The sequence below is a fragment of the Paramisgurnus dabryanus genome, chromosome 14, assembly GCF_030506205.2.
Source record: "Paramisgurnus dabryanus chromosome 14, PD_genome_1.1, whole genome shotgun sequence".
NCBI lineage: Eukaryota > Metazoa > Chordata > Actinopteri > Cypriniformes > Cobitidae > Paramisgurnus > Paramisgurnus dabryanus.
In genome coordinates, this window is record NC_133350.1 from 22,157,494 (window position 1) to 22,174,467 (window position 16,974).

The 16,974-nt window shown below is 38.2% G+C and overlaps 1 protein-coding gene across 4 annotated transcripts in view; it reads right to left on the reverse strand.

Moving 5' to 3' along the window:
• nlgn1 (neuroligin 1) overlaps positions 1–16,974 on the reverse strand; it is a 329,969-nt gene that overhangs the window by 242,693 nt on the left and 70,302 nt on the right. For 2 of the 4 annotated variants that reach the window (XM_065241555.2, XM_065241554.2), the window contains exons 2-3: positions 9,158–9,993; positions 8,561–8,620 (exon numbers count right to left, since the gene is read on the reverse strand). In XM_065241555.2, coding sequence (XP_065097627.1) covers positions 8,561–8,620; positions 9,158–9,653 — 556 coding nt within the window. In that variant the 5' untranslated portion in view covers positions 9,654–9,993. The remainder of the gene's footprint in view (positions 1–8,560; positions 8,621–9,157; positions 9,994–16,974) is intronic. The other 2 variants (XM_065241560.2, XM_065241562.2) reach the window with 1 other exon arrangement.

Consider the following 16,974-nt stretch of genomic DNA (forward strand, 5'->3'; position numbering starts at 1 on the left):
TTTTTAGTTATTTGTACTCAAACCAAGACACAAATACTAAGAATTTTTTTTCTTGAAAATCTTTTTTTGCAGTGTGATGACCTCTTACTTCCGGTTACATTTTAAAGTGATGCCCCGGGAGAGGAGTTATCCAACGAAGAAGAAGAGGCATATGGTGGAAGGCGGCCAAGCGGCTGTATTTGCGCTGGTATGACATGACGTGATGACGATGTATGTCACATTATGTATCAACATGGCGGATGTAGTACATCTGAATCTCATTCATACTACCAGGATTCATATTATACAGTACACTGCAAAAAACGACTTTCTTACTTACTTTTTGACCTATGAAAATAAGTCTAGTTTTTAGACAAAAAATAAACAATTTTAGTGAATGTGTGCTTAAAACAAGCAAAAATATCTGCCTATGGGGTGAGAAAAAAAATCTTGAAATAAGTTTTCTTTTTTTCTTAAAAACTTAATTCAAGCAAAATTTTCCCACCACATTGGCAGATATTTTTGCTTGTTTTAAGCACAAATTTAGTTAAAATTTCATCAAAAATTTAGCTCATCAAGAAAATACATCTTGATTTAAGGATTTTGAGATATTTCTACTGAAAATAAGACCAAAATACTAAGTAAGAAAGTCATTTTTTGCAATGTACCTGTACCTACTGTTTTAACTGTCAGTAAGTAAGCACTTCATCTCATTCAGTAGGTACTGACACAGTATGCGGTTTCGGACGCAGCCTACACTCTTAGAACGAATGTGTTAAAAACAACACATTAGTGTTGATTGTGGGACGAGACACTGAGAGGCTGTTTACACTTGGCATTAACATGCGTTTTCATCGATCGGATCACAAGTGGACGAGAGAGACACATTACGTTTACACCTGGTATTTAAATCCGTCTCTTTTGTCCACTTTCGACCGCATCTATCCTGAATACTGTGAGGGGGTGGTCTGTGAGACGGTGGGCGAGTCTCTCTGCTGTCATTCAAACGCGAGCGGGAGTAATTATGAGTTTATATGGAGGCAAACTAATATTATGTCGGAGTCCACTGCTTGTTTAGCAAGTATACATGCTGCACAGTGTTTTGTACGTTTATATGTTGAAGCTTTCTCTGAATTTTCAGCGCAATTGATGAAATAGGATCGCGCAACTTTCACGCTTCTAAAACAAAACTACAGAGAACACCCGCAGTAGTTTTATCAATGAAAGGCTAAAAATAGCGCTGTTCACCGTATGTTTACGCCAGAAGTCAAAAAAAGACGTAAAACTTGTGTTTAATACCTCAGATTAGATAAATGGGCAGAGAGAAGGCGGTCGCGTGTGGCTGTTCGAACACATTCAACCACATATGCGTTCCGCAACTCCAAAGCGATCCGATCGAAAGTGGTTTCGACTACCTCTGGATGTGGTTGAAAGTGGTCGAAAGTGGACGAGCTCAAAACGTTTTGAACACCGTTTACACCTGGCATTAACGTCGTCCACTTGTGATCCGATCGACCGAAACGCATGTTAATGCCAAGTGTAAACAGCCTCTAAATGCGTTGTCCCAGAATTCACCCATCACTGTTATTATTGAAACAACACATTTTGTGTTACTTTTAACACAACTTGTGGTATATTTTAACACAAAATCAACACAAAATGACACATAATGTGTTAAAAGCTTAATGCACAAAGATGTGTAAAAAATTAACACATCCTTTAAAAAAGTGTATTTGTTTTTCCTGGAAAACAAACCTACTGTACAGTATCACCTTTGCGTTGGTAACACAATGCAAACCATGAGTTATTAGGACACTGCACAAAGAGGTAACTTGGCCAATGCTAATGATAACCAATTTTTTTATCTGACACACATCTGACTTACTATATTTTTCAAAAAGCCTGTTGTAAAGGAGCATAGACCTCCAGCAGTTGAACTTGGTACAGCAGTCGTTATTCAAAATATTGGAGACTTTTTGTCACTTCTCGGGTCGCCAGACACAAACAGGGCAATTGAAAGTATACGTTTATCTGCTCATTTTTACTTTTGCAATATTTTTTGTTGTCTGCAAATTACAAACTTGCTCCTGTGGATTATTATAACTCAATTTCAGAGCACTGGATTTCGCTTTTATGGGCTATTGCGCTCTCATTTAAGCAACCATGATAACTGGCAACTGAGCTGTCGAAATACACGATTGGGTAAACTGGCAGTGGGCAGGATCACACAGACCAAAACAAAAACAGACATTCCGAGACAGAAGGCGCATTTAAAAAAAAATAATAATAATTAACGACAGCATTACTTTTCAGAAAAACAGATAAGTAAACCAAGCATGTTTTCTAAACATCTACAAATATATAGTATTTTTTTATTACATCAAATACCGTGATACAGCTCCTTCAACAACAATTAAATGCATTAAGCTAGACTTGTACAGCAGCAAAATAAACTAAATGATAAAATGACAACTAATTTACATATTACGAAATGTCAACATATTGAAAACAAATGATAAAAATATATTAAAGTTAGTTTGAAACAGACAGTTCTGTTATCACTGTCAAAAATCCTTGTGATGCAACATAAGGGTTAATCCTCAAACACTAGAGATGCATACGTTTGATGTCAATCAAATTTTAGGGCTGAAATTGCTTCAAATCACAAATATCTATAATTAAAATCATTAGTATATATAATCGGTTTTGCTTTTAGTTAAGTAATGCAAATCACAAACAATAAAGCATCTGAGTGTGTCAGCCCCAGTGATAAACTGTTAAAGCTGTTATTAGTGTTATCACGATAAAACTTTATCTTTGGTGAGCTCTAAAAACAGGTTTGTCACGGACTAGCGCTGGTATGAGTGACAGACTAACACTGAGAATCTGCCCTAAACCATTTCTCTCCACTGCGTAAGTATAAAGATTTATATTTATATGTGCTTTTTATTTTGGCCCACTGTTCAGCAATGCAGTAAAATACAAACGACTCTCTTGAAAATTAACCCAACAAAACACAGCTGCTGAAATAAACAATAGAAACCATCACAGAAATTCTACTGGTTTCCATTACAACTAATAACATTTCGTTTAAAACCATTACATCCAACAGAATTTCTGTGATGCTTTCTATTTATTTTTTTAGCAGGGTTAACTTTTATACTTTCAGAACTAAATAGACAACACACAAACCATGATGTGGGTGGGTGTCCAACCATATAATTCTTCTTATTTTAAGCATTTTAGTCTGAAATGAAGTCTGATCTATAGTCAGTAGTTACATTATCTTCAATGTGCTTTAATATCACGCAAGCAACCAAGCAAGCAACCATGTATGTTTTGCCTTGTACGTTTGAAGTGCATTACATTTGCTGGATATTTCTTAGTTTCTGAGCTCACACATTAAATCACGAATTGCGTGCAAATCTGTGATTATATGTAGACCTGACTGTGCAGACCCCTGATCAGGACAGTTAACGGTTGCAATAGACAACAGACTGCTTTTTAGCACAATGTGCAACGCTATTCTGTGAGTCTGAAGAAATCCGTGTGTGTGTGTGTGAAACCGCGCACAGAGATTAGATTTAAATTTCCTCTGATATTAAAATCATCCAGCCGGCTGCTGTTGGAATACATCAGTCAAGGTGAGACGGTTCCTTCATTACAGATTCAAGCGGCGACACCATCACCTACACAACATGGCCCTCGTGTCGCACAGGAAGTCGATACAAAAGCACAGTGTGCAGAAAATTACTCTCGAGTCTGAAACAATAGTGAAACGCATAGCCTAAAGTAATATTACTTTCTCCCACTCCTACACGCTCGATACATATTCATATACCGTAGATTAAAATGCGTGGTGCTTCTCTAACCAAATGTGGGTTGATGGGAAGCATTTTGTGCCTCTATCCATATTTTGATTTTGAAACATTATCTGTAATATATGTGGTTTGCAAGCATCACCATTAGCATTGCTTAAACTTGAAACCCGAGTTTTAAACTGCACCATGCAACTTGACATGAGCTTAATTACACAGCCTGTTGATAAGGGGTGTGCTATTACTTTTCCAAGCAATCAGCCATACCGTTATTGCCTGGTGGACAAAAATAAACAAAAACTTACACTGACCAATGCCATATCTAGTGACGGGATTTTATTATTTCGATTTGGACCTTTAAATCATTTCCCACCAGACATTTTTGAAAAGTTACCCGGCAGAATTTTTTGTGATTTTCACAAAAGTTTCACAAAATGCCTTCCAGGAAAATTTTCTTTTAAAAATATATAAACATACTAATATATCAAATGAAAGAACAGACCCTTTGCTTTTAAACAAACAAGAAACAAATGTTTCATCAAATATTTTTTCTCTGTTTATACACTCATAAATATGAGTATTTTTCTTAAAAAATAAAAAATTTGCAAAAAGCTGAAATAATTGCATTTTTGTGAAGAAATTTTGTTTGCGATCAGATCCAGAACGATTATCAAAACATACACAGAGTTTAAAATTAGTAAATAACGTTTTGGCTTCAGTTTTTTCATAAATTGGGTAAGTGCGTGCCATCTAGTGGATAATCGTAGTATTCAGTGTTGTTTTCGTCAACAATGACGATAAGAAATGATTTTGTTGACGCACCTATTTTTTATGACGCTAACGCGCCGGCGACTAGCTAAAAATGTCTCTAAGTTGACAAAAACATGATGAGACACTTTCGAATTTTTGTTGACGAGATGGAACGAAAATGATTATAAGTCTGACGTTCACAATGCATGTAATTTTTGCCAATTTTGCGTGAAATCTGTCTGTTTTTAGCTTCCTATCCTTGTTTTGGGTCAACACAGTCTCACTCACGCCCACCACCCGGCTGCCGCCATGCCGCGCACGCGCACCAGATTTCACACAACACCACACCTGCTGCTATGGGGAGTTCGAAGGACCGTGGCGGTGACGCCAATAGACGGAAACGACGAGATGATTCATGGGTATACTTTCAGTATAATCGATCAGAAAGAAAAACGGAATTCAAATTGGGAGACGACGGTAAATGTGGCCACAAACTAGGTGGGAAGAATACCACCAACCTCAAGCAGCACCTGACGGCTCATCGCGCTAATATGTTTTAAAGGTAACTAGTCACACTGTTAACATTTCAAATACATTCAATTTTACTCGACATTCGGCTTGTGACACATTTCATGGTAAGCTTAAGGTTTTACATGTATCTACTTGTATCTACCTAAGCCCATTTCCAATACTTTTTGTGGTGTATTTTAATAACAAGGCACGGCACGTGTTTTTCAACTTTATAAGCGAGGTCTCAGCTTAACAAACTCAATATGAGGGTATATCAGGCTCAACTTTTTTGTTATGACATGCACAGAAGGCACACCGACTAAAACAACGGCAAGACCTCAGGGACAACATTAATGCACATTTTAATAGTATTAAATACACCATACTTTTTAACCTAAATTAATTTGTTAAAGAATACTTTTTTACTAAAATTGACTTAAACTTGACTAAAACCTTTTTGCGTTTTCATAGACTAAAACTTGACTAAAACCTTTTTGTGTTGTCGTCGACTAAAACTTGACTTAAACTTGACTAAAACCTTTTTGCGTTTTCATCGACTAACACTTGACTAAACCTTTTTGTGTTTTCATAGACTAAAACTTGACTAAAACCTTTTTGTGTTTTCGTCGACTAAAACTTGAATAAAACTATCAAGTTTATAAGTGACTAAAATGTGACTAAAACTAAAAAGCATTTTCGTCTAAAAGACTAAGACTAAAAGGGCTGCCAAAAACAACACTGGTGATATTGCAGATTAACATAAAAATGTATCAGGAACAATTTTTTTATGCAAATGTTAAATGTCTCTTAATTGACGAGATAACTCATCAATGGCGGGGAAATAGTTAAGCAACCCTTAACTCCACTCTTAACACCTTAGCAACTCCATAGCAACACCCTGTTCACAAAACTTTTGAATACACTACACAGGGGTGTATATATTGTCATCCTTTTTCTAAAATCACCACATGACAAAATGCCCTACCAAATTACCACAAAAATGTACGAAATGAAATCCCACAGAGAAATGTGATTTTATTTGCATCGCATTAGATAAAACACAGGTGATTCTGATCACCCCATGTGTGTACAGTATGACTCAAATCTGATTTCCTTTGAGACTTGGACAACCCTGAACCAGAGAAACCGTGTTGTTCTCACACACAGTGGCTCTTTCTGCCCACACTCTGCCATCTTCTGCATGCCTCCAAAACAAGTGTGACAAACCTCGTACTTTCACAGACACAAACTCAGCCTTGCTTTCCTCACACCTCTAACTCTAACGCCCTGCCAAGACGATCCAGTTTCTACCCGATTTTCCCGCAACCTCAATACAAACAGACATCTACGCTCATCTCCACCCGCGCTTCTAACCCTGGCATTTGCCGAGCCAAGACGAAGGGAATTTCATCTCAGGTTTTACAGATGATCTCAAGGGAGGATGCAGAGAAAAGAGAGAAGGAGAATTAAAGGTAGAAATATGGAGGAGGGTTTGGGTTGGGGGGGTTCTCATTCTTGTCTTGACAGACCAGGAACTTCCCTTAGGAATACCACGGCAAAACTGGGACAGAAAGAGAGAGCGAAACAAGTGCCAAGGAGAGAGAGGTTATTGACAGCCGCTTGTGATACGGCTAAATGGCATCCGACGTTGTCGCTTTAGAAATGAAAACCAACACCATTAAAATTTCATTAAAAGAAGCCCCTGTTACCAGCTGTGAATTAATTTTTAATAGTTTATCCTGACTTAATCTGTTGGCTTTTTATTAACAAAGATTTTGATTCACACAAGAAAACCCTTGAACAGCAAGGCAAGCTTTCAACTTAATTTCTTAGCGCCGACCTTGACAGACACATAAAGGGGAAGCAGCAAATCGACACCGCCAACGATTATATCACAGTGCAGCTCCTGCGTCAACGCTAAGGTTTATTACGCAATGTTATCTAAAAAATATTGCACTGCTAAAACCATTAAAAGTCTCTTCTGTTATCTATCAAAGGTGTAAACTCAATTAGGCTTTGGAAATCAAAGGTTTTCATTAAAATAAATTATAGGTGTGAACGTGTGCTTGTCAAATCCAATTACGGTGTGAGCTCAGGATGCAAAAGCAAAATGTTTCCGCTTGGTGAGGAGACAAAAAAGCAAGGATTTTCCAAAACGGCACGGAATTGAGCTTGAGCTTGAATCAAAATTAAATTTATTCCTGAATATTGAATCCTTTGACAATTATTCACCACCAAGCGGGTGACTTGAGCGACACATCTCACCAAACAAGTGAATCTTCTCGAGAGCAATGCTCGTAACAAAGAGAAGGGCTTTTACATCATTTACCTATAAGTGCAAAAATTCCTCACTTGCGCCTCTCAAAACCACTTAATCTTGCTGCAATTTCCCATGAATATCCCTCTGTGCGCTACTTTATTTCAGAAGATTATGTTTTTCACAAATTAAAACAACTTTTTTGGATGACGGTGGGCCCTGTTATACTACAGCATGAGTGAAGAAAAGCATTAGAAAACATTAGAAGTGTCAATAATTGCAGTAAGATGTCTACATTTTCTGCATTGTGGAAAAAAACATTCAAGACAAACCCACAGCACGATGCTATCCGTGATCTCACTGGCCTTCACTTTCTAATTATGTCAGAGATCTTTGCAAGGTGCTGAGTCGTAAAGTCTCTCTGGCATTGTAAAGATCTTTTAAAACGGCCTGAATTTTTAAAGGGAATCTTGGCCGCTTTTCAAAGTCGTATTTAAATTCGTACCGTTTCTGAGCGGCTGGCTCTGTTTTGGATTTATGCTGTAGATTAATGCAGAGTAAAGAAGATGGGAATTAGTGGGAGGGATGTCAAACTGTTGACCGTAACTGCAGTGGAGGGTCAAGGGTGAGGGGCGTAATGGAAAACAGGAAAATGGGCAAGTGCCATCTCCTTCCCATCCGCTCTTAACACCAGGGTGAATCCAGGGTGAATTACCTTTATGTGTTTGTTCATTGATTTGTTTTTAAACATCAGACCGGAAGAGCAGGAACTTTAGTAACGGCGCTCTTGGACTGGAACTTTTAACGACCGTTCTTGTTGCTAGGGAGGCCGAATTAACGGGATACTTTATATAGGGAGCGCTGTCACCAAACCTTGATGCCCCGAAGGCCTGAGGTAGGATACATCAGGGTTGGGGAGCTGAGGGAAAGACATTATCTTGATGAAGCTCTGATCAATACAGCCAGTGTAAGCCAATGAAATCCAGATAGCATCTTATTTAATTGAGATTAGACTCTGCAAGTTCAACATGTGCCCATCTGATTTAAGAGACGGCTCGGTCTCCCCAGTTAACTCTTTATGGTGGGAATCAATTATGGCTTCTTCTCTGACTTGCGACCTCAAATCAGAGAGCCAAGATCTGGAGTTCGGATAGCAGGGGGCTTTTTAAGATGCAAACCGTGTAGTCTTGTGAAGGGGAGATCTTCGCCTTTTCTCTTTTGTTTTACATGTCAGGTGGATACATACCTCCTTTTCTACAAATTTTCTTGCCGGGTTTTCTGGCACATTCCTTGGATATTCTTTTTACTGCAAAATGAATAGAAGACTAAAAAATAACATGGGAGTCCGATATGGACATCAACATGCAACAGCACTATCTGACTGCAAGAGGAAGAGAAATTGTTTAACAAAATCAAGTTGTCTGTCTTAAATCATCATCATCATCAACATGATCATCAGTATTGCACCCCTTCTCTAGTTCATTTTGCCAACAGACACACTTTTAGCCTGTTTACTGTTAAGTATGTGTCTGTGTTTAACAAAAAAGAAGGAATAAGAGCAAGGGGTACGACTTCACCTTAAATTCACCTAAAAATCACCTTAAATGAATGTGGTGCAGCACACAGAAAGATTTGCATGTGCAAGGGATAATGGGGTGGAAGGAACACACACATTCAGCTTCATTCACTCTCACCCGCTCACGCATGAAAGCAGCGGCATGCATTTGGCATGCAGAGATCATGCTGGGTTTTTTCTGGCTGCACACGCTACATTCTTCACAGGGGAAAAACCGACACAGTGAGATGACGTGGACAGGTCTGTCCTGCCCGCACACACACTCACCATCCTCAGTTGGCACGTATATGTTTAAGAATAGGCAGTCCTCACTCTGGTCTTGTACGTAGGTTGACACCACTTCGATACTGTTGGTGAACCAAACCGGCAACATAACGTCCGGTAGCCTGCCCTCCAGCAGGGTTTGGGGACAAACGGGGGCGAATTGGGTGGCGTTACGGATCTCGGACCACGAGATCGGAGGTTCAGGCGGTTGGAAACGCCTTTCTCCCGTAGGAGGTGCGGCATAGGGGACGCCCAAAAATTGGATGACGGGTCCCAAAATCTCATTGTTGAGTTCTTTTTTGAATCCCCTTAGTTTGCCGTAAGTGGTAGTGACGACCGGATCCGTCTCATCCAGTTTTTGTGAAGCAGCTAGCTGAGCGTGCAATGCCAAGCCTAATATCCAACACAAGAACGGAAGATCCAGGCTAGCGCTGAGGCTTAGCCGTAGACACATGGCCCTCCAGACACCGCACAGGCGGTTTGGTCGCTGCAAGGTCATGCTCGATCTCTCTTCTGCACCGAAAAATCACTGGTGGCGCTCCTTTATATCCAGTTGCACGAGCGAAACAATCAAACCCAAGATATCAGGCCTTCCGAAAGCAAAGCTGTCAAAAATCTCAAAGACTTTTTGCATGGCAAGTATTCCCACATGGATTTTTTATTAGCATCCAGGCATAGTTTTCACCAAAAAGCCTATTATTCGGCAGGCTCCATCCTATTGATATAGATTTCCATCCTGGCTATGCAAGGGGCAGGGAGGTAGGGGCAGGGGTGGTGGAGGCATTTGCAGCAGGTCATCCACAGATAAATCGAGCCCGGTCTCGTTGTTGGTCTATATCCTGTTGGAAATAAAGAAAGAATTCATTAGCAGTGAGGCAGATGGGAGAGCAGAGGTTTATTGGCTTTTGCGTGCCTGCTATCAAGCTGAATGTTCTAGAACCACAGCTCAACGGCATGACACAGCATCTATCATTACGTCAGTAATGGGGCGTCTCAGCCATTGGCAAATCAAATACTTTTGCAATACATCCAGAAGCTGAAGATTATATAATAGAGCTGTACTTAAACAAAACAGTACTTAATAAGACTCAAAACAAAGTACTTAAACCCACCGGGGCAAATTCACTAAACAATTACTACTTTTGAATGCAGTATTTTTGTATGCAGTTTTTCAGACTAACCACCTGCAATCCTATGTAACTAAATGTGCTGAAATAGCACACGTCCCTTTTCCACATAAATAAGACTCATTATACTGTGGATGCACAAATAACCTTCCTTGGTAGAAAATAAAGGGGCAATCTGGTGTGGGTGTCTACAAGGAAAAAAACAATTTGCAGTCTCTTTATTCGCATTATTGCATCGCCTCTATATCCTCAATTTTACGATTTGCGAGATCTTGCCTGTGTGAAACTATTTTGGGATCCTCAACAGAACAAACGTCTTAATAAAAAACATAGATTCATTTATAACCCTAGGCCAGGCTCCCCAGTGGACCCTGTTATGGGCAGATTCGGATCAGGCCTTCATTCGGCACGGTAAATGAGAAAATCACCCACAGCCCTACAACAGGGTTTATGTCCCACTATAATGGGGTATTTGTTTGGGGTATTACTGTACTGCCACACAGCCTCCTTTGGCCAACAAGCAGATCATTCACAGCCGGCCCTGGAAGTCACTGGATCCGGCAGGAGTTTCGCACAGCCAGTCAGAGAGCCGACAAGGCTGAATGGATCCGCAGGAATTGACCTTTCCTCCACCCCCCATATAATAGCAACAACAGACATTGCTTAAAGAGACTCCATTATGTCTGATCAAAATATGTGGCCCTTTGACATATTTCGGTATTAACATCCACATTTGATTTTGGTAATGGGTGAAGAGCACATTACTTTTACAACATAATTTTATGCAATTCAGATTTTCAAAGCAAATCATCATGTGATGCCATTGGTCCACAGCTATGATTTATTAAAATAGTGTTTTTTTGTAATGAAAAGTTCTTAATTTTTTTAATTTGGTGCACTTTGCACTTGAGTTGGGAACATGCTGTGTAAGAAGCTATAAGTATAAGGTTGAGGGAAAAAGTAAATAATTTTTTACCAAAAAGTCTATAACATCATTAGATTAAAGGTGCGCTAAATTAAGGAGTCAATTTTAACTTAAATGAATATTCCATTTTCTTAAAAGAAAAATCCAGATAATTTACTCACCACCACCACCATCACCACTTTCTTTGTTCAGTCGAGAAGAAATTATGTTTTTTGAGGAAAACATTGCAGGATTTTTCTCATTTTAATAGACTTTAATAGAGCCCAACATTTAATGCTTAACTCAACACTTAACAGTTTTTTTCAACGGAGTTTCAAAGGACTCTAAATGATCCCAAACGAGGCATAAGGGTCTTATCTAGCAAAACGATTGTCATTTTTGACAATAAAAATAACAAATATACACTTTTAAAGCACAACTTCTCGTCATGTAGATCCGGATGTGATGCGTCAGCGTGACCCCACACAATACGTCATGACGTCAAGAGGTCACAGAGGACGAAACCAAATCTCCGCCCCAGTGTTTACAAGTGTTGAAAACGAGGACCGTTCCTACGTTGTTGTATGTCGAATGATACTAATTAATGTCTTTGTGTCAGTTTATTGTTTACAATGGTCCGCAAATGTGCGTTTTATATATGTAACACGTGACCTCCCTACGTCACTACGCATTTACGTTAGGTCGCGCTGGACCGGATTTAGACGAGAAGTTGTGCTTTAAAAGTGCATATTTTTTATTTTTCTTGTCAAAAATGACAACCGTTTTGCTAGACAAGACCCTTATGCCTCGATTGGGATCGTTTTGAGTCCTTTGAAACTCTGTTGAAAAAACTGTTAAGTGTTGAGTTAAGTATTAAATGTTGGGCTCTATTAAAGTCCATTAAAATGAGAAAAATCCTGCAATGTTTCCTCAAAAAACATAATTTCTTCTTGACTGAACAAAGAAAGACATCAACATTTTGGATGACATGGTGGTGAGTAAATTATCGGGATTTTTCTTTTAAGAAAATAGAATATTCCTTTAAGCTTTTGTTATATATTAGGTTACCGTACTGAAACAAACATCGTGTACGATTAAGAACCGAAAACATCCTGAAATATCAATTGGCCATTTCTGGAATGTACCTATTTATGACGTAGTCGATATTTTAAACCCCGCCTCCAAAGAAGAATATCAACGTCTACTTTGATAGCCCCGCCCCCTGGTTTGCGCAAACTGGATAGAGCGTCCATGCAACAAACATGTCGTTGAAGACTACAACATATTGTTAGTCCCTGATTGTGGAAGAACCCTTAGATAGGAATGTTATATTAGGAATGTGTGGTTGGAGTTTATTTTTAAAGATGTTCACGTGGAAAAAACACTGAGTGTTTGTTGCGAACAAGCCACAGGTCAATGCTGAATTTGCATAGAGACTACAATTAAAAAGATCAATATTGGATCTGGACAGGAATGGCACAGTAATCTTATGTGAGTTAAACATGTGTCACTATTGTTTTGTAAGAGATCGCTTGATATGTCCTGATTGTGTGTAACATCCGTGTCTAACCAAGGATGTTAGACTGTTTCAATTTACTAAAAACGTTGAACGAATAACAAAGGTGAAACACTCGACAAACACATATTTCTTGTAATATAACTGTGGTAGGTATGTATTTATAAGAGGAACCTCATAAGTAGTAAGGATATTAGAAATATACAAAGGTTGTGATACTGTCACACGTTGAATACTGTCACACGCTGGAGCATTCATGGTATTATCCTACACTAAACTGTATTTCATTGACTTGTACTTGTGTAAAGACAATAAAGTTGAATCTTTTGTCAGAGCTTGTGTCTTAATTTTGACATTATTTTTCATTTTTACTGTTTTCTTTATCTATAGTGGATCTCACTTCAGCCCAGCTGACATTTCTCCCTAACTTCATATATCAAAAAAAATTTCTCCTATTGATGACAGCTTACCAAAGATGATGCAAAACAGTCTGTGCTATTGAGTAATTAGGCGAACAGATAAACAGAGAGGTGAAATGAGAAATCCACTTCATCGATTGTGTACTGTATTGTTAATTAGCCTATAAAATGGCCGGTGAGATTTTTACAATACAGTATCAAGAAAAACCACACCCTTCCTGCTACAAAGCTTTTCCCCTGTGTCTGAAAAAAACATCCAAATACCTGGAAAGTTCAGACAGTCGATTAAAAAAACATATTTATTTATGCCTCTAAAAGCAGGAGTTTGAAATAGGATAGAGTTTGGCACACAGGATAGGCAAGTGAATGGAAAGATAAAGACTTAAAATCTGTGTCTCCTGAGAGAGAATGAAACAATCTCAGCTGTGATCTTAATACAAGTGCGACCTAGCAGAAAAATAAGGCATCGAGGGAAGAGCCTCTAAATGTCTAAAGAGTATAAACAATCAGGATTTTTTCAATCATCTTTTTGCTTGGTTTCTATGCAGGTAAATCCACCCATTCTGCTCATGTAAGGCCTGTTTTTTTCTGTTGTCACCACACAGTTTTAATGCATAGACAAATTTGCCGATTTGTCATATGATTATTTCTCTCACAGGACTAGTAGGGCATCCAAGTAGTCATAACACATTTCTCACAGTGCAATGTAAAATTCAACTTTGCACAAATATGATGCAGGTGTGAACAGACCTTGTAAAGTCATTTCAGTTTCTAAACACATTATAAATGTTAGAAGTGTATTGCTGTAACACATTACAAAGAGTTATACCGTTAAACAGTTTTTCCGCATTTTTGTGTTCAGGATTATTTTGGCGAGGCTAAAGCGGTGGGTCGATCACACACTAGAGCCGCCGAGCATGGCCCAAGCCCTAACTAAATCACGAGCATCCATTCAGGTTGCAGTGGTATTTGAAAGTGGAAAGAGATGGCAGCTTTCCCGCGAGTGGGCATAGTTTCAGCGCTGACAACAGACGCGCCCCCAGTGTGTTTTTCCAAGATTTTGAGTTTATTTTATTGACTTAATTTAATTTTATCATTCAAATTTGGCTGGGTGATTAATATCACATTTTTCTGTGGTGTGATAAACTGAGTACACATTTAATATTGGACTTTACACGAACTTTAAAGAGGACATTTCACAAGACTTTTTTAAAATGTTAATAAATATTTGGTGTCCCCAGAGTACACATGTGAAGTTTTAACCCAAATTATTACACGGCTCTCTGGAATGCTTGATTCTGATTGGTCAGTTGAGACATTTGCAGGTTCGTTCTTTTCGAATAATAACCGCTCCAAAATAATAACGCATAGCCGGTACTACTTTTACGAGTAAGATCGCTCCGCGCCAATAAAGATTACTGTTTGTTTGGCGCCATCTTGTGACAAACACTGGACAACCACGACAAGACACAGAGAGCTTACTGAGACTGAACTTGACAAAATAGAGCATGACAGCTACGAAGCCAACACACAAAAAAATACAGAATGGGCATTAAAACTTCTCAAAGACTGGCTAAAAGAGAAAAAAATGGAGACAGACAAGTATGAAGCAGAGGATCTTAATAAGGTATTACGATCATTTTATGCATCTGTGCAAAGTTTCGCGGAAGGATAAAAATGTTAATTTAAAACAAATATGCCAATAAAATGTTTCAAATTCATATTCATGTCCAGTTTTTTTTCTTATGTGACAAGTAGCCGTGTAATAAGCGGGATAATGTAGAGGCAGCCGGTAGTTATCGGGAAATAAGCCCCTTCAGTGTGATACAAGACCCTCCGCTTCGCGTCGGGTCCTGATCACACTGTCGGGGCTTATTTCCCGATAACTACCGGCTGCCTCTACATTATCCCTGACATATTATATAAATTATTTATTATAGCATGTAAAAATTGCCACTTTGTAGGTGTGAGCAAAAATGTGCCGTTTTGTGCAGTTTTTGTCCTTTAAAATGCAAAAGAGTTTATCTCTGCACTAAATGGCAGTGCTGTGGTTGGATAGTGCAGATTAATAGGCGGTATTATCCCATTCTGACATCACAAGGGGAGCCACATTTGAATAACCTAATTTTTCACATGCTTACCAAAACTAAGTTACTGTGTTGATCGTTTAACACTTAAACATGGAAAATGTCAGATTTTCACGATAAGTCCTCTTTAAAGACAAGCACATACTGTATTTTGTATTAGGCTATTTATTAAACCACCCCTATTGCGTAATGCATTTGAAAACACAGTCGTAAACAGAATGACATCTGCAAACAAAACAAGGCCAAAGCTTTTCCTTACCATGAGGACATTACAAACATGTCCCTACCAAAGTTAATAAAATACTAAATGATTTTCCTCAAATACTGCCTTATTAAAAGTTGATACTCTAAGCAGCTTGATATGGTTTGTGTCTTTTTCATTTGTCAAATGAAAGCATTTATTTCCCCTAATAAATTAAATTAATAGTAACGCTGTCTAGCGCACGACTGTGTACGAGTCTTATTTGAAGTATTAAATGATCGTATACACTAATCTGTGCTTACTTTTGTAAAGTTTACAAATTAGTGCCTTAAAATATTGACTTATATAATCTTTTCACAATGTATTTAAAGCACATTTAATCTTATACTGTAAAATATACAGGAGGCTTACAGGAAGCTGGATTTATTTTATAAAGTCATCTTTATTTAATTGTTTTGACTTTTATTTAGTGAAGACAAAGTATGGACACATACACGTTTTTACAAGTAAAACTGAAGAGCTGTAATACGCAATACACAAGCTAAAACATGTTGTGCCAGTTTCCCGGACAGGGTTTAGATTATTAGGACATTTACAAACATACTGTACCTAACAAAAAAACATTACTGCTTTGCATCTTGTGACAAAACAGTGGCACTGATATATTTTAAGATATGTCAGTACAGGCTGTTTTCAGTTCAGACAATTCAAACATGCATTTTAGTCTGGGAATAGACTTAACCCCTGTTCACGAAACCAAGAGAAAGATATCGGACGACAGAAGGGAGGAGTTCACACTGATGGGCAACTTCTCTTGCTATTTCCGGCGTGGCACTTGAGTTTGTCCCAAAATACGACGCAGGTGCGTACTCGTGGACTTACGTCAAGGGTCCCTAAGGTCTGCGCTAAATGTTGTCATCAAAGTGTGGACAATATGTCCGGAATATGCCATTTGGGACAGGGCCATTTTCCATGCAAAACATAGTGTCCTCTCTCCTGAACATGTTGATCAGTTGATTTTATGTGACTTTTGCCCCTCATTATTCATTTTTCTTTATATAAAAAAGTGTATTTTTGTTAGTTTGTTGTTGTAAATGTTCCAATTGGGACAGAGATTGTGACATTTTCAAAGAGCTTAATTACATTAAATTAAATCAGGTTATATATTTTGGTAGCATTTGTAAGTAAAAAGAAACTAGGCACGTAATCTAAAAATATTGATTAATTAATTTAATTGAATCATAATCGCATCGAATAAGGGTCTTTCTACGGAAATGTCAATGTTTCTGTCCTTAGCCTTTACAGAAATATTACTCTTGAAAAACACTTTAGGGTTACAATTTTTTATTTTATTTTAAAATGAAACAAAATGTTATTTGAACAATTACACCTTCTTGAGACATCAATGTAGCCATATTTGATTTTTGTTAATTAATTAGAATTCCAAGAACCACAGAAGTGCTCGTCCCCACAGTCATGTACAGAGGGAAAATGCTTTACTTTGAGATTAAAAACAGTGTTTTCTTCCATCTAAAAACAATAATGTGTCCATAACTATATGATGT